The sequence below is a fragment of the Xenopus tropicalis genome, chromosome 3, assembly GCF_000004195.4.
Source record: "Xenopus tropicalis strain Nigerian chromosome 3, UCB_Xtro_10.0, whole genome shotgun sequence".
Lineage (NCBI taxonomy): Eukaryota > Metazoa > Chordata > Amphibia > Anura > Pipidae > Xenopus > Xenopus tropicalis.
In genome coordinates, this window is record NC_030679.2 from 116,178,080 (window position 1) to 116,201,276 (window position 23,197).

General features: G+C 40.1%; 1 protein-coding gene across 4 annotated transcripts; it reads left to right on the forward strand.

Moving 5' to 3' along the window:
* Positions 1–3,650: 3,650 nt before the first annotated feature.
* ankdd1a (ankyrin repeat and death domain containing 1A) lies at positions 3,651–23,056 on the forward strand. Of its 4 annotated transcripts, none has more exons than XM_002938353.5 (15): positions 3,651–3,759; positions 8,338–8,441; positions 9,024–9,122; positions 9,389–9,487; positions 11,438–11,542; positions 12,644–12,742; positions 12,898–12,996; positions 16,879–16,977; positions 18,095–18,196; positions 18,278–18,376; positions 18,843–18,941; positions 19,233–19,328; positions 20,062–20,263; positions 21,468–21,599; positions 22,500–23,056. In XM_002938353.5, exons 1-15 carry the CDS (start codon positions 3,726–3,728, stop codon positions 22,559–22,561), a joined length of 1,530 nt encoding a protein of 509 aa, XP_002938399.3. In that variant the 5' UTR covers positions 3,651–3,725; the 3' UTR covers positions 22,562–23,056. The 4 variants fall into 4 exon arrangements, with proteins under 4 accessions (XP_002938399.3, XP_031755102.1, XP_004912747.2 ...); XM_031899242.1 differs by having other exon boundaries at positions 19,236–19,328; XM_004912690.4 differs by having other exon boundaries at positions 18,098–18,196.
* The last annotated feature ends 141 nt before the right edge of the window (positions 23,057–23,197 follow it).

The window sequence follows — 23,197 nt, forward strand, 5'->3', positions numbered from 1 at the left end:
GCAGCATTAGTGTTGCTGTTATAAGCAGCCGAGCCCCTAGAGCACCCCTGTGCATTTATTATATACTGCTCATCCAAAGTAACCTCTTTGCTTATAAATTATATTGCAATCTAATTTTCAGAACCATCTTAGAGATCTCTAAGAAATGCACATACTTTGGAGGACCGGTCCTTTGCCCCACCAACCATCTGCCTAAAGCCCTCAGTCCCTTCACAGCCCTGGTTCATCCCAAATACCTCTCCACCCTCAGTAAAAGTTCTATCTGAATACTGTCCTTCATCAGAGCCAGTTCTACTGAAACAATCACTTACCAGCCCAACTCTGTCAAATCCTCCCCCATTGCCAGTCCCAACTGTTTCAAATAATGAAGACACTTCTCCAACCCTTTGGGGACTAATGAACTTCTCCATCTGTGCATTTAGAAATGATAGCTGACAGTGTCTTTTAAGGGGAGGGGAAGTCTTTGTAGTAAGACTAAATCATTCCCACCTCTTGTTAAATATGGTAGAAACTGTATATATGCAGCCCATTAAAATAATTATTTTGGCATAATGGGGCACAACACATTTACAGCTTAATTTCAATGTAATTTTACTGTATGTTCAAAATATAATACAAATCCTTTTCAGTGGTTTCAGTTCCAAAGGCAAATAAGGCTCTTTCTAGGAACACTGAGACGCTGGGTTGGCATTTCACACACACACACACACTCATCTTTGCTGGTGGCGGCAAGCAAAGCAAAGTCATCACAATTATTTACATACAGCAGAATATTTAACCTATGGTACTTCTACAGTTGAAGCAGTAACTCTCTGCCAATCTTTGTTAAATGGCAGCATAGAAAGCTAAACTTCATCCTCTAAGGGCAGCATATAATTATTGTTGTTGATATGCTACATTGCCCAATCAGTAGTATCTAACAGCCACTGTCCCTTGCCAGAGACTGTAATTGCTACTGCTACTATAGCCATCATGTCACCAACTATACCTGTTTTTGCATAGCCACAGTTCCTTCCTAGAATGTCTGTGAAGGTTCTTATTCATCCAGGTCATAGTATACAGTGGAGGAAATAATTATTTGACCCCTCACTGATTTTGTAAGTTTGTCCAATGACAAAGAAATTTAAAGTCTCAGAACAGTATCATTTCAATGGTAGGTTTATTTTAACAGTGGCAGATAGCACATCAAAAGGAAAATCGAAAAAATAACTTTAAATAAAAGATAGCAACTGATTTGCATTTCATTGAGTGAAATAAGTTTTTGAACCCTCTAACAAAAAAAGACTTAATACTTAGTGGAAAAACCCTTGTTTGCAAGCACAGAGGTCAAACGTTTCTTGTAATTGATGACCAAGTTTGCGCACATTTTAGGAGGAATGTTGGTCCACTCCTCTTTGCAGATCATCTCTAAATCCCTAAGGTTTTCGAGGCTGTCTCTGTGCAACTCTGAGCTTGAGTTCCCTCCATAGGTTTTCTATTGGATTAAGGTCCGGAGACTGACTAGGCCACTCCATGACCTTAATGTGCTTCTTCTTGAGCCACTCCTTTGTTGCCTTTGCTGTATGTTTTGGGTCATTGTTGTGCTGGAACACCCATCCACGACCCATTTTCAGTTTCCTGGCAGAGGGAAGGAGGTTGTCGTTCAGGATTTCACGATACATGGCTCCGTCCATTTTCCCGTTAATGCGAATAAGTTGTCCTGTGCCCTTAGCAGAAAAACACCCCCAAAGCAAAATGTTTCCACCCCCATGCTTGACAGTGGGGACGGTGTTTTGGGGGTCATAGGCAGCATTTTTCTTCCTCCAAACACAGCGAGTTGAGTTAATGCCAAAGAGCTCTATTTTGGTCTCATCAGACCACAGCACCTTCTCCCAGTCACTCACAGAATCATTCAGGTGTTCATTGGCAAACTTCAGACGGGCCTGCACATGTGCCTTCTTGAGCAGGGGGACCTTGCGAGCCCTGCAGGATTTTAATCCATTGCAGTGTAATGTGTTGCCAATGGTTTTCTTGGTGACTGTGGTCCCTGCTAATTTGAGGTCATTAACTAACTCCTCCCGTGTAGTTCTAGGATGCTTTTTCACCTTTCTCAGAATCATTGACACCCCACGAGGTGAGATCTTGCGTGGAGCCCCAGAGCGAGGTCGATTGATGGTCATTTTGTGCTCCTTCCATTTTCGAACAATCGCACCAACAGTTGTCACCTTCTCTCCCAGCTTCTTGCTAATGGTTTTGTAGCCCATTCCAGCCTTGTGCAGGTCTACAATTTTGTCTCTGACATCCTTGGACAGCTCTTTGGTCTTTCCCATGTTGGAGAGTTTGGAGTCTGCTTGATTGATTGATTCTGTGGACAGGTGTCTTTTATACAGGTGACTAGTTAAGACAGGTGTCCTTAATGAGGTTGACTAATTGAGTAGAAGTGTCTAACCACTCTGTGGGAGCCAGAACTCTTAATGGTTGGTAGGGGTTCAAAAACTTATTTCACTCAATGAAATGCAAATCAGTTGCTATCTTTTATTTAAATTTTTTCGATTTTCCTTTTGATGTGCTATCTGCCACTGTTAAAATAAACCTACCATTGAAATGATACTGTTCTGAGACTTTTCATTTCTTTGTCATTGGACAAACTTACAAAATCAGTGAGGGGTCAAATAATTATTTCCGCCACTGTATCTGTAGTAATAAGTCAAAGCAACTGGACTTGCTGTGTTTTTCTTGAGGACATTTCGCTAGTCATCCGACTGGTGCTCTCAGCTCAGAAATGAATTGGGAAACAGTCAGATGACCAGCGATGACTAGTGAAATATCATCCGGAAAATCTAATCAAGTCCAGTTGATCTGAATTATTACTACAGATTTTCCTCCATAGAAGCAATTATCGCCATTGCATCTACAGTGGCTGCTGTGGTTTAGCGCCATTTACTATAGGTACTGCTTTGCTATGATCCCCAGTCCCCACTACTATCATAAGCCGCTGCTAATACATTCCCACTGACACTGTTATGCTATGGCTCCAACTACTATAGGGCCTACAGTGCTATTATCCAGACTGTCAGGTACTGTTATATTACTGCTATTATTATAATACTACTATAGGTGATGTTGTGGTGCAGTTATTCACTACACTAGGTGCTATTGTGTTATAATTGCCACTGCTACTATATGTGCTACTATTATCATTCCCCCTGTTACTATAGGTGCCGGTGCTGTTTCACTATTGCTACTATTGGCAATGCTGCCCTGTTACCCCCGCTGCTATTGTATACGCCATTACCCCCGCTGCTACTCCACTATTAAACCCACCACTACTATAAATGTATCTTGCCGTGAGGCCTACGCCTGACTGACTTTCGGCATTGCTGCCCATTACATAAATCTGACTCATTCTCACGACTTTCCTTCCGGGAACAATGAGACAAAATAGAACCTGTTTCTGAGATTTAACAATAACTCATTGACACTGGGATGAAGATATAGCACCTGTTAGCGATCACTATCTCAACACTGCTGCCATTTATCCTGGTATAAGCCGAAAAGCAGCGCATTTCCTCCCTCATGTAATCGGCCCCACCCCCGCAATCTCTTTATCCTTTCCTCGTTCTGCCCCGCCCTCCCCTGACGTCACCGGCCCCTGCGCACTCCCATTGGCCCCACCTCTCGGGCAAAGGGCTGCCCCATAAGGGCCGGCGGAATGAAGAGCATCATTTAGTGAGATCGGCTACGGGATGGAGAGCGTGTTGGTGTGTGACGATGAGATTTGTAAGTTACCACTGCTGAGCTTTTTAGGGTTACCCTCGCTATTTTATGGGCCATTGGTTCTGTGCTACTGAGGCTGGGTTGCCCAGGTGGATAGATGCGCTTTGTTGCCATGGTGATGCCTAGACTGTAGGTAGTGGCCACAGGGATGCCAGTGATTCACAGTCTCTCACCCCACCAAGTGGTATTGGTCGCACATTTAACCCAAATAGTAGGGTGGGGGGTCTAAGCAAAGGTGGGTGTCATAGAGTGGGAAAGGGTAAAGGCGTGCCGGTGTCAGTAAAGTGCCAGTATCAGGGCTGTGCATTTGCTCTGCTTCCCTCAGTTGCAGGGAGTTGTAATTTTGACATTTCTGGAGTTGCTGGGATTTGGAGACAATAGAAGGAAGGATGGAAGGAAGGAAAGGGTTAGGGTCTCATTCCCAGCAACAAGAGTGCAGAACTGTTTTATCTCAGCATATAACTGTCTCAAGCGCCTTCTCCACTAACTAATCAGTCCCATTCCTGCTGTCCAGGGCATCTGTCAGAGGAATGATAGCAACACTAAAACATGAAGGTATTATTAAAGTATTATTGAAAAATACAAATGTATGCAGGATTTGCCAGTGGCTGGGAAGTCAGAGATAAGTGCCTAAGGCAAAGCTGGCAGATTCTTGGCACTCACCTCTGTAATTTTATTCATAGTTACTGTGTTTGCCATTACTTGCCTGTGTATCCAACAACCCAGTAGTAGGTATACCTACTAACATTACCACAGTGCTCTGTCCCCTCTCATGGGGCTTGTGGTCTTCCTTTATTTTGTTGTCTGAAACATGTTTGCAGTTCCCCACTGTCAGATAGTGAATTTGCTATTGTAATTTGTCACCCTTCCCTTGCTTGATAATATAAGGTCCAATAGATAAAGGGTTATAGGGTAATCCCATTTATTACCCAGTTAATTCCATTATAATTATAGTCCACCTTTAAAATATATAAATAAAAGCACATGCTGTGATACAAATAATACTCCCCAAGGCTCAGAATATGTATATGGTTGCTATACAGACAATATTGCTGTCAGGGTGCAGCTATTTTAGTGCTACAGTAAGGTAGTAATATATTTAGTTATATTTTGAGCTCCACAATAACCACACCTTCTTAATCCAGTTAAATAGGGTTATAGAATTACCAGGGATGACTTTTACCGTATCTCTTATAAAGGTCATGGAACTCTAAGGTGGTTTCTAACATTTTACAGAAGACATATTTTGTTTTCATGTGTTCTACATAATAATAAAACAGTACCATGTATTTGATCTTAACTAAGATAAGATTTACCAGATTTACGTAAAGTCCCTTGTCATCTATGTTCTTTCTACTTCTCCAGCTGCATACACCTATGAGAGCTTATTTATAAACTGTGTGCAAAGAATGGCTTGTATTACAGCTTTCTGTCCAGTTAATGAGCCCAATAAAAAGTTCTGATACTGTGGAAGGCATAACTACTGTTTGCACAGTGACCACACTTGCTGTCTTTTTCTAAATAGGACTTAAATAGTTGCCTCGCGAGGCATTTTTGGCGATTTGCCGAAATTGCCTGCCCAGCGTGTGCCATCCCAACGGCGACTTACATTTTCGCAAGTGGGATGGTAGTTCGGGCAGATTAGTCCCCCGTGACAAGGGAGATTTGTTGCGGGCAATTAATCTCCCCTTGTGCCAGAGCCCTAAAGGGAATCTGTTAATTTTTATGTCTCATAGTAGGTCTCTGTACACTTTAACAAATACAAAAGGCTTTGTAAATAATACGCATTACTATTTATACATTTTTCAGTGTATAGACTGGCCATGACAACAAAAACATACGTAGCAAAACAAAATGCCACAGACTGCAGTTTAGTGCACAGACAAAGCAGTGACAACAGCTCCTGTCACACGTAATCCCTGCCAATGGTTTTAATTAAACATGTCTTTCATTCTGCCTTTTAATGGAAAATAGACCAATGTCTTTATATACATATATATTTAGGACACCTGCCAGGGAAAACTGCAGAACCCTGCTGCACTGTGCTGCTGAACCAAACTTTATTTACTTGTTGCTGGACTACAAATCCCAGAACAATGTAATACATACTGAATGTTTAGGCATGATGGGAGCTCTAGTCCAACATCAGCATTGTATTCTGAAAGCAATATTGCACAATAAAACTTTTTCCCCAAATCTCCCCAAAAATCCTCCAATGAAACAAGCAAGTACAACGATACTAACTTTTCCCCTTAGCAAACATATATGCTGTATGTATGAGGAAAAGACAGAAACATTATATTTAAGTCCCCTAATATTTCCTATTTTTCTCTATGGTGCATTTCTTGCCTTAGGCATGTATTGGTTAAGGTATAGCGTGTCTTGTGTTTGTTGTGCCTAAAGTTTTATCTCCATAGTAACGTTTGTTAATCTTCTACCCCATAAAGGTCTCTTTCTATATAAACATCCTTCTGTGCATCAAGGTTGTCGCCAGAAATGTCACAGTAGAACAGGGAGTGGTTCTGAGATTCACTTCATATTAGAATAAAAGAGCTGCAGTCATTTTTTGGGGGTTATGGTAGTTAAAGTAGTCCTGCGCCAGACCAATTTGGAAAACCTGGACTGTCAACCCTCATTTTTACCAGCTTGGGCCCATTGGCTAATTATCTGCAACCCAACCTGTATCCAGTTGGCCACTATGAAACCGAAAAGTGAAACCATACCTGCATTCCCAGGTCCCTTCAGCAAAATATCTTCTCTTCTTTAGGGTAGATTTCTTTTGTAGTGGTGGAATATTACTTGGAATTATCAGCTGCAATAATTAATAAAGGTAGCAATAATGTAATGTAATACATAATGAAACACAATATTCAGTGAATGATATCCTTATATTTTACTCTAGCATTATATCCTTATATGTTACTGACAGTAAAAAGTGATAAATATAGTTTTCTGCCCCAGCTGACATCAGACGACTTAGCAGTATGTCCGTGTGATTAGATAGCAGGCTGGCTAGAGACTTTACTGACGGTTTGCCTATTTATACCAGCTATATACCAGCTTCTTGAGCCAGACTTGGATTTCTTACTATGGAGAGCTAGAATAAGCAGGATGTGTTCTAACCCTGCAAGTTAAAGCTCATTTTAATCCTATTTATCTCTTGTCACATTGAATCATTTTATTGATGTGTATGTAGCCCTGCTTTGCCTTCAAGCGCTCCAACTAAATGTACTGCAAAAAAGCAAAAAAGAACTTGGATTTAAAGATGTGTAACGCTGGCCTGTTCCAGCTCCTACCAGGTTCAAGCACATCACCAAAGGGCACTGGATCTGGGTCAAACTGTGGTGCTGGCCCCTCTAAAACTGTTGCTTGATGGTCAGGCTAATGTCATACAAGCCCCTCAGCTTATTTGCCAAGGCAACCAAAATAGACAATGCTGATAATTTAATTTAATTAATTGTCTCTATGTGTGTTTTAGCAGAGGCAGTTTTCATTATTATCTATGGCAGGGTATTTTCTGGCATTTGGTAGCTGTGGCAAGTAGCTGCTACTAAGTAGCTGCGTGTGTCTTCACCCTTAGAGCGCAATTTGTGCAGTAAACATTTTTTCCTGTGCTATTTATTTTGGGAACTATGGATACAGTAATGTTATCATTGTATCTAACTGTGTTATGTACTTGGGGGGGGACAACAAATTCAAAAACCACTTTCACAGGAAAATCCAATCTCCATTGGAGATGAGTGAGGACAAGGAAGGTCATGGGTGCTAAATGTTTTGAAAGGCATGGAAGAAAGACTATAGGGGTCATTCACTACATATAAAGTGTATAAAAATGTTGCAATCTGCCAATTTTTTGCACTTGGCTCATTGCATTTCATTCTAGCATTGGCACACCCCTTTGCACTCTAGCAATTGTAACCTGGGGTAAAGTAAATTACCCCTAATATTAGTGCAGGTTTGATTGCTCTGGCATTTACAAAGTGATAAATATTCCTTTATAAATCTGTTAGAGCAGAATATAGACAGGTTGCGGAAAAACAGAAATGAACAAAGAATAAGAAATAACCACTTTAGATAGGAGAAGAGCTATTTTTGCTGGAAGCAATGTAAGTGTTTCTTCACTGTGAGCCTGTATTGCCTTATGATGATGTGATGGCGGAGTCCTTGAACTTGGATGTCTTCTTCATACCTAATTTTTGGACATTGCCAAAAATGTTCACTAAAGATTTGGTTGAATATTTAACTGAATCCAGACCTTAATTTACATGTATATGTGTGCATATTTTCAGTATGTGTGTATATGTGTGTGTGTTTATCCATTGGGGAAGGCAATAGTTTAAAGTGTGGTCTAGGAAGGCTGAGTCAGCACCCAATATCCACCCCTATATGGATATTTTAAGTCCATCTCCAGCAAGGTTTCACTAAACCCCAAATTCACCAACAAGATAGAAGGAATTTTGTTGGATTTGCATATTCTAAGAATCACTTGGTGCTCATTCAGAATGTAGGACAACAAATAGATCTTTTGATTTATTTTCAGGGTTTCCTCTTTTTTATGTTTGTCCCTGTGGTTTGTTTCAGTGCTCCGCTCAGAGAGAGACTTTCACAATGCAGCCAAGACAAATGACACTGAGAAGATGAGGCAGCTCATTGAGCTTGGAGTGGATGTTCGGGTCAAGAACAGTGTAGGTACAGTATCCCTTCTGTGTTACTGTGCTCTGTCTCGTCTGTAGTATCTGGTCTCAGAAAAGTTCTGTCTCTCACAGTCAGGTCCCAGTTTGGAAAACCAGAAAACAGTAGCTGTACCTACCCAGGACAGGGTAGTCCAGCAGAAGTTCTACATCTCTGGTGCATACCAAAGTCTAGAAAGGCAAAAAATTTGTATAAACTCTGAGAAGTGTTATCTCTGTGAACACACTGAATTGTAGTGGTTGGCACAGTGTTCCACTGATATGTAACTGTAATAGTTTGCACAATGATCCACTGATATGTAACTGTAATGGTTTGCACAGTGATCTACTGATATGTAACTGTAATGGTTTGCACAGTGGTCCACTGATATGTAACTGTAATGGTAATAGACTTCTAAAATATGACCAGACTTTGACTATGCAGCTATCATGGTCCTGTCTGCAGGAGTGCGAAGAGAGATGTAGTTTATCATTTTGCATGGAATAGTATTGGTATTCAGGTTGTTAATTGCATAATAATATAGCTTTCTTGCCAGTGGATCATGTTCTTTCACTGCCATCTTATTTCTGTTTTAGGTAGACAGGACAGCCCTACACTGGGCAGCAGGCGCTGGGCACAAGCAGGCGGTACAATTACTTTTGGAACATGATGCACCAATGGATAAGGAAGACAGTGTATGTATGAGATCTGTAGATTGTCTCTGTGGTTTAATTTGTAGGGATTTGTAATAGAAAACTGCTGGAGGGTCTGTCTTTTGGCATCCCTGCTGTGGGTGATAATGAAACTAACTGTTGTTACATTATGATATTAAAGGTGAAAGAATAGCTTGACCCTATAATGGCTGAAGATCACACACTAAGGATATATTTCCATGTATTTTTCTTACAAATGATATTGTACCTGCAGCATGCTGTTTCTAATACCACTCTTTGTACTTCAGTTTGGAATGAACGCACTGCTGCTTGGGGCATGGTTTGGGCATCTTCCAATTCTGCAGATCCTTGTAAATGCTGGAGCCAAAATAAACTGTCAGAACAAGGTAAAACTCTTCCATTTTATGCTTTACTCACCAAGTAAAACATTACTGTAAAAAGATAGCAATGTGGAGGAACATGTCTTCAGTAAACAGACCTTAATCCATGTTCTTAGAAAAACACTATTGTCAAGGTACATTAAAATTATTATTAGAGGAGGAGCGTCCATCATTCAAAGGGTTTGGGAAAGGCAAACAGAACTAATTCTTTAGCAACCATAATGCTATGCCCCAGCTGAACCCTGTCTAAAGCTCAAATATAGAGAGTTTTCTAGAAAATGAAACACTGATCTTTACATTAGCGGCTTAGTGTGAGTTTTTGTCACACAGTTTTCCTGTGTATTATTATAAACTCAGTGAGTAGGGGTAATAACTTTTACATGGAAGTAACCTTAATGGCAGGAGGAGGGTCAAATAGAAATAACCTTACATTTAATAATAGTAATGAAGATCTAGCCCTGCAATCAATTTCCTTTCTGGTTGCTAGGGGCTCTTACCTTACTCAGGGTTTTAAATTCTAACATGGAGATGGGCAGAATAGAAGAGTGAATATACCAAGATTAATCACAACATTATATACTGTACACTGCAAAGTGCTTTTTATGTGTAAAAACAAATGGATTGGTAAAAGCGATTTTCACTGTACACTAAAAGATCTGCTCATTGTGTGAGGTCAAATTAGTGAATCTTTCCCCAACATGCTGCCTTTAAGAAGGGTAATATTGGATTGATCTGATCATTTGGCCCTTGGGCCAAACAATTGATTCATATTGATAGGAGGTAAGCTGTTGGGGTGAGGACCCCATCAACAAGCCAATGCACTTTTCACCCTGACAGGATTTTTAAACTGGCCCAATTGATGTCTGCCTGACTTTTGGCCAGATGTCAGTTAGGTAGGCCCATCTCAGGGCCCCATACATGGTCAATAAGCTGCCAACTCGGCAGAAGTGAATTTCCTTGACATAATATTATTTAAGTGCGGACTGGGGAAATTTTTTCCTTTCACTGATTCCTTATTTACACAACTTGCCTAGCCTTAGGGGGTTTCCCATTTCATACTATTCAACATTTTTTCTTTTCAAGGTTATTTTTTTTCTAAGTTATAAAACAAAACATGTTACATACATTGTCACTGAGTGATTGGTACAAGTTAAAGCCACAGTAAACGCATCATCTTTAGTCATTGTATCTCACACTGACTGGTTTGGTTAACTTTGACCATGTAAAACAGGGAGCGGTCCCTCAATTAAGGATCATCTCTTCTATAAAATAGCTCTGCTAACTTTACAGCAGACAAAGAAAAAAGCAAGAGGTAATTTATATAGCAGTGAACGAAGAAGGAATGTGCAATAAACTCTGTGGTGCCCTGTTTACTAGTAGAACTATCTAGAGGACACAAGTGCATCTATAGGAATTAGAAGAAAAGAAGTTTCATGTTGAGCTGCAAATAGGCAACACGTTTGTTGCAGGATGAAGTCGTTTTAATATAGGAAACATGGGAACAGCAGGGCAAAACAAAAAAGTCATTATTATGTACTGTGGCTTTTACACCAAGTTGCTTGTTTCATCTACCCGAAGGAAAACTGTTCCACTTCTACCAGGTAGATAATGTTCTTTCTATACTAGTAATGCATGGGTCAGGTATTTCCTGATCCATAACCTGCCCCTTCTTAACCTGAGCCCAGCCCAATGGGGAAAAGGAAGAACCCGAGCCTGATATCAGAGAGAGGGAGCTCTGGGCAACCCCATTTATTCAACAGTGCAGTCATGGACGGGGAGCCCAACTGCAGCACACAAACAGTTACTTCGTGCTATGGTGGCCCATGCTCACCTGCACCCAATATGAACCAATAATTAAGCCCAAACCTATTTGACCTGTATGTAAACTCATGGGTCCCAATGGTTTCATCAGCTCACACATTACTAATAAATACACGGAACTCTCTGTTATTTTAGAATGGACTGAACTTGCTCCATTGTGCAGCTCTGAGAGGTCACATCAAAGTCATGGAATTTATTATGGAGGACCTTGAAGGCATCAGGCTTGATAAAGTAGATAAGGTAGGTAAGCCTTCCAAGTGCTGATAATAATAATTATGAGCCAGAAGAAAGTATGTTTTTTATGACACACAATAAGAAGTGATTTGCCCAAACATAACATTAGGATCACCACAAGTAAAACATATTACTCACAGAGATCTTGCTTAATCTCAGGAAAATATGAAGCGAGGCAATTGTCCTGCGATTAAGCTAGATTGCCACATGTAACATGTTTTGCTTGCATTGATCCTAATGTTAAGCTATGGCAAGTGATTTTAAGAGATTTGTTGCTGTGGTAGTGCAAATTTAACCACAGGCAGCAAATCGTATCACATGCATTGCCCTTGAGGGGTGATTGCTGCTTTGCCGGTGCACTCTGTCAGTGATCTACCTTCTGGCAAAACAATAGATACATCTGAATAGGTAAAGAATTTCCGTAGTGTTAAGGAATGAATAATACTTGCTGCCTCCATGCAGCTCTATAACTGCTGCTATAACTGTAAATTCCACCCAGTTTGTAACCAGCGATATCTGGTTTCTGATATGCTTATGAGTAGATAATCAATGAAATGTGCTGTCTTTTGTTGAGAATTTTTTTCTTTTCTTTCACTATTGTAGGGTGAGGCCAAAGTTAAGGGTGCTTTAAAAACTTGCATTATATTTAGTTTTAGTTAGTTTAGTTCCATGTAAAAAATGGAGCTTACTTCTAAGGGTTTACTGTATATGTGGGTAGCCTTATAAATGTTTTAAAAGCTGAAGGTTGTCTGGCTTATTAATTTATGCTGAACACTGAGGGTCAGTTGGTGTAGAACTTATTGCTTATACATGGAATGTAGAGTATTTTATATGAACATCCCAGAATATTCAAACATCAAGACTGTTGCAGTTCTGCAAGCAAAATTGCACCCTTGTCATAAAGGTCATCAGTGCACAGATGATTAAAAGGTCAAACAAGGACAAAAAGCTTTATTACATTCTTACGTGTATGGTCACCTTAACAGACTGCCATGTAATACCAACAGCTTGTAGCTGGTTTGTCAGTCAGAGTACAGTACCTGATGGGTTGATCTGGTTGGTTGATAACATTGCTTGTACTAATCAACATTCTTTCCTTCTTTGTAGTCAGGCAAGACCGCTTTTCACCTGGCAGCAGAACATGGCCAGTTGGAGGCTGTGGAATTTCTGATTGGTTCTGGGTGTCAGCACAGCTTAAAGGACAAGGTAAGTTCCGAACCCCAAAAATTAGAGAAACAAAGTGGCAGAACTATAGAGAAGTGTAGAAAAGCAATATAATTACAACCTTCTTGCCAGTAGTATGAAAATGAGTGGCACGTGATGTAGGTGCAAATTGTAAATGCCTTGTCTACTTATACTAGGATAAAAACACTGCTCTGCACTTGGCAACCAAGAATGGCCATGTAGAGGTCTTACAGAAGATTGTGGAGACTGGGGTTGAGTTGAATGAAAAGAATACGGTAAGTGAAGTCTCCTATTACTATAATAGCCCCCTCATTTTAAAATATGAGGATGTTACAAGCCATTAATGGCTCAAATAACATACAGGTATTGACCTGATATGCAGAATGCTTGGGACCTGTGATTTTCTAGAAGAGGGATTTTTCCTTAATTTGAATCTCCATACCATGAGTCTACTAAATCATTTACACATTAATTAAACCCAATAGGAATGTTTTGCCTCCATTAAGGATTAATTATGTCTTAGTTGGGATCAAGTACAAGGTACTGTTTTATTATTACAGAGAAGAAGGAAACACTCCAGGAGATACAGGATATTATATTTATGATATAGTAATAAAACTTAAAGAAAGAAAAGAAAATTATTGAGTAAATATATATTGAACATGTAATTTTACAGGATATCATAAGATGTTTGTTCAGGAACACCTACCTAAGAAACATGGCAGAAATATAGACCCTTTTTAAGACTACGTGGCCACATAGTATTGATGCCTCCCCCAGGAACATCAATACAGTCTGTCATTGAAGTTAAAGTTTACGTACCACTCCATGTAGCTTAACTCAGGCCAACACTGTGCTTGTCAGTGCAGCTAAACACAGAAGTGTATAGAAGTTGATCTGCTTCTCTCCACCTGCCTACAAAATGCAGGCAGATTTATCAAAGTGTGAAATAAATGCTCACTTAAGACTGGTGTCATCCTTCCATATTGTGGTTGCCCAACCATAGGGACCAAACAAACTTTGTTAGGCATCCTCTCCTGGCATATCCTCTTCTGTACATGGGCACCACTTCTTTAACCTGGTTTCCCCAAAACTGTATGTATGGGGCAGATTGTGCCTTCCATTTCATTGGATTTTCAGCCATATTCTAACAAGGTAGAAATGGGAGCCCTTTCATTTATTGTCGGGACTAGGTCAGTGAGTTGGTTTAGTTACATGCCAGAGGGGGTTCCTGTAATAGGGGCACTTGGTAAGATCTGAAATATATTCCGCAATCGCACTCCCAAACCTTTGTATCTTGTTACACAACCAGACCATGTGGATGAAATCTGACAGTAGGTGCATTCGTCTGTTTGGGATGAGGACATCTTTGCCACCTATGGGATCTTTAGAAGTGTATTTAGCAATTGGTGAAAGTTAAGAGTTTACCATCATATAAATACACTTCTAAAAATCCCATAGGAATGAATACAAAGTGGGTGAGTTTTTCTGTGAGTGAGCTTTAATTTCAAACTTTGATAGTTAGTGTGCTCTTGCCCTTATTAAATCAGGCCAAATATTTTTATTGTATGAATGTGTAAACAACCAAGAATAACTGTTGCCAAGTGTTTGTTATACAAATCTTAATGGTAGAAAACGGTTACACTGTGAAAATAGAATGGAAGTCATTTTCTGCCCAGGGACCTGAGCCCAGCCTGGCAATCTCAATGTGTACAGAGTTCTATAGAGGCTCTGAAGCCATTATCGTCTGTCGGTGTTCCAGGGTTTTATTCAGCCATTGTTGTTTCAGTCACTAAATACTGCTTATTGAAATGATGATTAAACTGACATAACAAAAAGGTCTGGTTTGAAATGGTAATTGGATCATAGGGATAATACTGTGTAAGGATTAGATCACCTTCTTCTTTTGTAAATAAAGAATGTTGTGAAGGATATAAGGAAGAGGAAATGTAATAATGGCAAAACTACTTTAGTAGACAGATCTGTAGGAATAAAAACTGCTAGGAAACTTACTATAGGCAGTAACACTGGCATAAGTAGGAAAATAAATATAATTACCCTATCTACAATGCTGTAGCATTAGTGGCACAGTGTATGGATACAGCTCACAATGCAATGGGAAGATACCCAGCACAGGCATAATTCACCTTTAACTTTACATTTGGTATATTGTATTATATGGTCCTATTTTTTATGTGATTTAATTATTTGCTTTTTTCTGGCTCTTTCCATCTTTCAAAGGGGGTTATTTACGCTGACAGCCAAAAACAATTGCTCTGCTAGACTACAATTTATTATGCATTCTCTTAACTTTTCTTTCTATTCAGTCCCTGCAATATTTAACTTCCAGCCACTGATTATAACCACTGCCTGGTTGCTAGGGTTAATTAGACATTAGCGACCAGATAACCGAAATCTAGAGAGCCACTGAACACAAAGCTAAATAAATCTATAACTATAAAAAAGACCATTTACAGATTGTCTCAGAATATCACTGCCCATGTCATACTAAAAGACCATTTTAAGGAAACGACCCCTTTAAAAGCAGTTAGGGTAAAACTGCATGATTACCAAGTACTGCAATCTAGAGAGCAGCTCTTGAACATAATGACAGCAGCTTGGACAGGAGACCAAAGCCCGCTGACAGATTTGCTGGGATATCATAGAGAAAACCTACATTTACAATGATGCTTAACTGTAATCCAACACCAGCTTTGCGGAATAAGAAACACCACACAGGGTCACAGGCAGCTTTAGCTTTGGAAGGGCAGAGAATCCAGGGTCTGTGTGTTAAAGGACCACTAACACCAGAAAATGAAAGTGTTTTATATGCTTGTAAGTGTACAGGTATGGGATCCGTTATCCGGAAACCCATTATCCAGAAAGCTCCGAATTACGGAAAGTCTTTCTCCCATAGACTCCATTTTAATGAAATAATTCAGATTTTTAAAATTGATTTCCTTTTTCTTTGTAGTAATAAAACAGTACATTTTATTTGGTCCCAACTAAGATATAATTAATCCTTATTGTAGGCAAAACAAACCTATTGGGTTTCATCAATGTTTATTGATTTTGTAGTATCAATAAGGTGTGGGGATCCAAATTACGCAAAGACCCCTTATCCGGAATACCCTTGGTCCAGAGCATTCTGGATAATGGGTCCTATACCTGTAATATGCTGCTACCGATCATTGGTAAAATTTGTGTGTTTGCTTCAGGGACAAATAGATCTATAAAATAAGCTGCTGTGTAGGGAGGCAGCCATTCCATTTGGATAGGGCAAAAGTGCACTTTACATGGCAGATAACAGGTAATCTGTATAGAGTACAATGGGCTTAGTTCTAACACAGGAGGTTAAACCTTCATGGCTCTCTGGAATGAAAACCTATACTCTCCTATATAGTTCATTTGCTCCCAGGGAATAGCTTAATCAATCACAAAGTACAAACTTTAAATGTGAAAAAAAATATATTTTCACTTTTTGACGTTACTGGTCTTGTAATCCTAGAAGCAGTCAGCTCACAGCATTCTGGAGACAACAGCCTGCATTTTGAACTTAAAATAACAGCTATTAGAAGGGTGGAATAGCTCACAGTGTATATGGTTCTCGAGCTCAGTAGGGGCTGCAAGGAGAGATGGGGAAGGGTTAAAGTGCTTAGGAGCAGTAGAGCTGATACCTGTATGCCTTTGTCTGCTCTGTACTGCTCCTGTCTGGACAAACCAGTTCCACATTAAGGCTTACTGGTTGGGTTGTGCTATAGCTGCCAGTGTACACTGCACTCTACAACAAAGGGTGATGCTTTGGCATCCAAAGATGTTGCAGCTCAGGCAGCAGTGAACTGGCCTCTTCTGTGCTTTCCTCATATAACCTGAAGTAGGTAATTTGTTCCTGAGCACTTGCTGATAACCCTCCTAGCCTTGTTTGGCTGGACTATAAAACCGGGGACCCCTCTACTATTTGTACCGGCTTGTATTTATAGGATTATGTTTGTTCGCTTGTCTTTGTGTACACTCGAGCAGCTCTCTATGTTGCACCAACTATGGATTTGTCTGAAATGCAAGTATCAATTTGGCACAAGCAACAGCGGGGCACAGCTTGGGCATATTGCATTATACCAAAGAAACAATAACAGCTAATGTTTTTATTGTGTTTGCAGGAAGGCATGACAGCTTTGCACCTGGCCACAGAAGGGGGATATTTCGATTGTGTGAGAATCCTCCTAGATGCAGGCTGTGATGTGAATGCCCAAACAGAGGTAAGCATGACCAGTGAATTTATTAGTAGTGATTGTCCTGTTCTCCCTGGTGTAACAAAAATGTAGCTGCCCAAAAATTGCTGTCACTTTAAATGTAAAAAGTTATATTTTCTCTTTTTTACATTACTGTTACTTCAAGAACATTCTAATTAATTCACTCTGGCAACCTGATGTAAGGCTATATTGCTCAGGGCTTTACCAAGATCTGGCTATCTCTCAGAGAAGCCAAATGCCTTTCAGCTTGCTGAGATCAGCTGCAATTACTTATTTTGGACTGCTGCACTATTATATAGGCTGGGAATTTAGGAGGCCAGTACAGGCAGTGACATTAGTATGTACTTATTTGAAGGCTGAGGCTGATGCCACACGAGGCGTAGGGCTGAAATTTTCGGCAAGCGGAAAAATGCTTGCCAAAAATTCAGCCCTACGCCTGCTACTTGTGCCTGCACCCGAATGAATGGGATACGCTCGGGTGCAGGCACATTTAGCCGATATACGCAAGAAAACGCGAGACTTTGCATTCTCTCGCATTTTCATGCGTATATCGGCTACATGTGCCTGCACCCGAGCGTATCCCATTCATTCGGGTGCAGGCACAAGTAGCAGGCGTAGGGCTGAACTTTCGGCAAGCGGAAAAACGCCCTACGCCGCGTGTGGCATCAGCCTTAATTGTTTGCTCTATTAAAGAGATACTGACACCAGAAAGGAAACCTTTTTTACATCTGTCATAACATTGTCTTTGCATGCTATTTATAATTTTCCCATAAAAGTATTTGTCCAAGCTTTTACATTCCCTATCTGATCCCCCATGTTCCTCTTTGAGGGGGCTGCCATATTTGTCCAGCAGGAGGCCGTTAGCATTAGAGGCTATAACAGACAGGCTGAGAAGGGACAGTCAGGCTGGCAAAATAGTCAGGTTGGCAAAACAGTCAGGTTTTGGGATTTCAAGTAACAATTACTTACAAAAGCAAACCTAGCAGCAAAAAATGATCAACACAACCTATAGGCAACTTTTTATGTAGATTCATATTTTAAAAAGTAGTTTTTTCGTGTCAGTATCACTTTAATAAGCAGAGTCATTTGTCATAACAAAGGAGCCCTATCTTGTTCTGTTTAGCAGAAGAGTATGAATGGCCTTCATTACTCTGCCTTCCATGGATACGAAGACATTGCCAGGATCCTTATAGATGCAGGGATCAACATCAATGCTGTAAACCATGTAAGTACATGAAGCCAAATTACCCATTTACAGCATTTCCCAATCTTCCTCATATGGACACTGCCATTTCTTGTTTTACAGAGAAAATCCACTGCGCTGCACATCTCCATACTGCAGAACTTCCCTGCTACTGTCAAGCTCTTAATAGACTTTGAGTGTGATCTAGACATTCCTGACTATGTAAGAACTGATGGATCTTTCCATTTTTATTGAAACAGCAAGAGAAGGGTAGAGAAAAAGAGATGCTGATACACCTGCTTTATTTCATGCACAATTTATTATTATTATGGGCAAATGAACATGGCTGTGTATGTTAGATATCTCTGATAAGTTTATTCCATCTGTATATAGAAGCAGAACAGAAAGCACACAAGGTAAGGGCAAGATTGCATAGGAATAAGCCAGAGGCGCACACATTAAGAGTAAGCAAGAGATGCTTAGGGGGAGGCAAGACAAAACTGTAAAGTAATATCAACATAAACAACACAGAAAGTAATGGGTGCAGGGTGTAGGGATTATGGGCAAACTGGCAGGTATAAGACCATGAGAAAGCTGGTAATATCAGTGAGACATGTAGCAAATAGCAGAACCATCTATGCCTCTATTATATTTCCAGTATAATGAAGTTTATTATCCATTTCTGCAGAGGCTGCAAACTCCTCTTCATATTGCGGCAGAGCATGGGCGACAGGACATGGCTGAAATGATTCTCATTGCTGGTGTAAACCTGAAACTGCAGGATAAGGTATGATGCACTTACCGAGCACTTATGGTGAAGACACACGGGCGATTAGTTGCCACAACACAAGTGGCAATGACTAATCACCCTGTGTGTCTTCGCCCTTTAAGGCAGCAGTGCTGTAGGCAAGGATCTGAAGGATCTGACATCTCACTCCCCCTCCATAGTTTTTAGCATCCCCTTAGGCCAAAGATTTTCAGTGCAATTCTGTGGAGCTTAGGTTATTCTAGCCAGCCATTGACTAACCAGTGACTAACCAATTCTACCCTAATGCCACATTTGTACTTCTCATTCTAGCAGGGGAAAACGTCTCTGGATGTGGCTGCGCGGGGGAACCATATCAATCTGGCAGATATGATTATTAAGGCCGATCGCTTCTATAAGTGGGAGAAGGTACAATTTCAAAAATTTTATATTGTTGTTTCTAAAGCCCATTCCTCTCATCTTCTGATTTTATATTATCTAGCACCCTGGTGCTAATCCTTGTGCTAGTACATGTAAACTCACACACAAGCACTACCTTTAGGTCCAAATCATTCTTTCCTTATTACTTTGACCTCAGAGAATGTCGACATAACTGTAAACTTTATAGAGTTGCTACACCTTCATTTTTATATTCTATTTGTAGAAAGAAATATAATATGGTTAGTTTCTAGTTATTTTCTATGTGCCTCACCAGTAGTTTATAATAATGTGTTAAAGTGATACTGACACCAGAAATGAAACCTTTTTTTACATCTTTCATAACATTGTCTTTGCATAAGCTATTGTTTCTCATGAGTGCTAACCAAAAGCCTTAGTATCACCTTCCTTAGATCTCACATTGTATTATGATCCCCTATAAAGAAGTTAGAAGGGGGCCTGGCCTAGCATGCTAAAGGGCAGGATCTGACATCATTAGGGGTGTACCAAGGTGAACAGGCTGAGAACAGACCTCCCTCATGGTCTGTAAATAGATATTGCATAAAACTGTGCCAGTACTCCCATATAATAAGTTATGTTCTGTAAATACACTACATTTTATGTGGGCCCCTTTAATAAATCATGATATTGACCTTGAATTGAGGGCAGCTAAGCAGAACTATTTTGCTATTTTGCTACAGAACCCTTTAATCTTGTCTTGTAGGACAATCTAAACAGTGATTCAGACTCTTGGGTAGCGAGACACCTGACCTTCAGGCAGGACCATCGTTTGGAGACACAGCACATCAGATCTGTTATCTGGAGACTTGCAACCAAATACTTAAAACAAAATGAGTGGAAGAAGCTGGCTCACTACTGGAAATTCACAGATGCTCACATACGTGCTATAGAGCAACAGTGGACAGGTAGTCTGTAATGTTGCATTTGGGATGGAGCAGATAATAAAGGGCAATTGGAGCCTGTGTAGCACAGTGGGTCTGAAATTGTGGACCAAGAGCAGTCAGAGGCACACTCTCATAGTTAATTAGGGTAAAGTTGGAGGGGAAATGTTTTTTTACTGTATTGGGATATACTTGTAGCTATCCGATATAAAAGTTGTGCCAGTGGTTATTTAGATCTGTTATCTGCATTTCAGCTGAGGGGAGATCTAATCAAATTTTCCACCAAAAAAGGGGGCCTGAACCTTTGATGTATGATGAGGGAAATCCTTAATTCTTTGCTTAGTAAAGATAATAATTGTGCAGTTACATTGACAGGGGGAATATCAGTGCTGGGCATGCACAAGCCTATTAAAGGGGGTTGGTCACCTTTGAGTTAACTATTAGTATGATGTAGATAGTAATATTCTTAGGAAATGTAAAATTGGTCTTCGTTTTTATTATTTGTAGTTTTTTAGTTATTTCATTTTCAGTTCATGAGCTCTCTAGTTTGGAGTTCAGCATTTATTTGGTTGCTAGGGTCTGTTACCTTAGCAACCATGGGGTGGTTTGGATGAGAGGGTGTTATATGAATAGTAGAGGGCCTGAATTGAAAAGAAACTTAATAAAAGTAATAATAACAATAAAACTGTAGCTTCACAGAGCAATAGTTTTTGGTTGCTGGGGTCAGTAACCCCCATTTAAAAATTGCAAAGAGTTGCAGGAAGAAGGCAAATCATTAAAAACCTCTTACAAATAAATAATGAAGACAAACTGAAAAGTTGCTTAGAATTGGTCATTCTATAACATACTAAAATTTAGCTTAAAGGTGAACCACCCCTTCAAAAGTGCTGGGCGCACTCATCATGTTAAAACATAATAGACTGTGGGCACCGAGAGCTCCATTAGTAGTTTAGCACTAAGAGGCATTTCAGTAAGTACAGTATTTTAGGGACAGATTGTTCAGTAGTGGTAAGGTATGAACAATGGCTATACAGTAGGAGCTGGGAATCTAGATATAGAATAATATCACCCTGCCATGCATAGAGGGCAGTCTGTAGAACTGGCACACAGAAAGAACAAGTCAGTTATGTGTCTGATATTTATATCAGTGGCAAGTTGGCTGGAAGAAACAATCTAGTGTATATAAGGGGGTGTACTAGCAATCGGACTTCCTGCTGCTTTATTCCAGGCACTAAAAGTTTCCGGGACCATGGACACAGGATGCTGCTGATATGGCTACATGGAGTAGTGATGGCAGGAGAAAACCCTATAAAAGGCCTTTATGAGGGATTGGTGGGCATTGGAAGAAGGGACTTGGCAGGTAGGTTTTACTATGAAAATGATTTTTGTTATTTATTACAATCAGCAGGGCAAAGCTTGTAACTTAAAGTAAAGTCACATTGTACATTCAAGTCTTCAACTTTAGAAAGATGGAGTTTGCTTATGCAGAGGGCTTCTCATGGGACTGATTTGTTTAATTTTCCATTTCAGAAATTGCCCTGTTTAGTGCAAGAATAAAAAAACCTACATATTTCCTAATTATTAGGAAACCCAAGTCCACTGAGATGGTGCCATCATGTTAGGCACCTCCCTCCCAGTGAATTTCATTTCTAAGTTTGTTCCACAGGCCTGTGCTCTTTTTAGGAAAAAAACACACCAACCATGTGTCCAATGCAGCTCCACACCGCCATTTTGCCTTTACAGTGCTCCCCTGGTTAGAGCTAGAAATTTAAAACTCTGACCTAGGGATGGCTGGAAAGGAAAGGCAAGACTGGTGTTTTTTTCCCATAAGGACCACCAGCCCGCAAACAGTGTGTTCAGCCATATTCATTGGAACTATGTGTATTAAATTATATACTTCTCCTTTATAGTTACTATATGATGGTAATCTACAGAAATGTACTAAGTACTAAGTGCCTGTTGTATATTTAAATGTCAGCTTTATTTGCACCCTTTGGTCTAGCTAGCTGGCTGTCAGTCTGCTCAGCTCATGTCATGGAATCAGAGATGTGCAGAGACTAATTATAATTAGATCAATACATTTTATATTGAAATGCCAAAGTGTGTGGATTTTTTAATATCAATAAACATTTTGGTTAAATCATTTTAACCAAATTCTGATATTTTTTGATCTGCGGTGAGGGATCCAGACACAGCCTGATGGACCCTCTGTTATGTCTCTGTGTCTAACAGAACTGTGTGTCCCTGTGCTCTGTTGCAGAAAGTATCAGGAGCAAAGCAAACGCAGAGGATTCTTCTCCAAGGAAGTGTGCAGCCATGTGACCAGTTGTACCATGTACATCGCTGACAACAGAACAGGGGTGCTGTCACTTTAAGGGCTGATTCTTAAACCTCTGGTGCCACTTAAAATCAGTATCAGGTTACATAACAGGACAAGGAAATATCAAGTCCAATTTGCGGCTGAGCAAGATGTCATTTCCTGATCTGTCTTCCAGCACTTTCCCTTGGATCACCCTGTGCCAATGCTGCAGAAGCAGGGACGTCTCATTGTGTGGCTTAGTCCCTCCCGTGAGTTTACAATCACTGCATCTTCCGTGTTCTTCTAATGACATTTTTATGGTTCATGTGAGGAGACATTCCGGTGCTCAGAGCACATCTCTAGAAATGTGCCCTGAATCTCCATCCTGAACAGCCAGGAACACGTCTCCCAGAATCCCTTGTGTTTGTGTGATATACAAGTATTTTCCGTGTGAATGAGCTGACGTTTACGTTTGTAAATGAATTTACCTTTTAAATTCAATTTTTTAAAAGGGGTAATTATTTTGTCAGAAAACACAGCTCCAAGTACAGGCAGAGTCATTGCTGCCCATTTAAGATGCATATCTTGTGACCTTTATAGCACTTGCCTAGAACATTCCACAGAGCACCTGCAATCTAGGTGTGTTTTGCCTTACCTGA

Excerpts from the sequence above, each read along its gene's own strand:
- ankdd1a (XM_002938353.5), top strand. The coding sequence starts at position 3,726 with ATGGAGAGCGTGTTGGTGTGTGACGATGAGATTT. Across the intron at positions 8,442-9,023 it reads ATGTTCGGGTCAAGAACAGT|GTAGACAGGACAGCCCTACA; the intron begins GTAGGTACAGTA and ends TTTCTGTTTTAG. Across the intron at positions 18,377-18,842 it reads ATCTAGACATTCCTGACTAT|AGGCTGCAAACTCCTCTTCA; the intron begins GTAAGAACTGAT and ends CCATTTCTGCAG.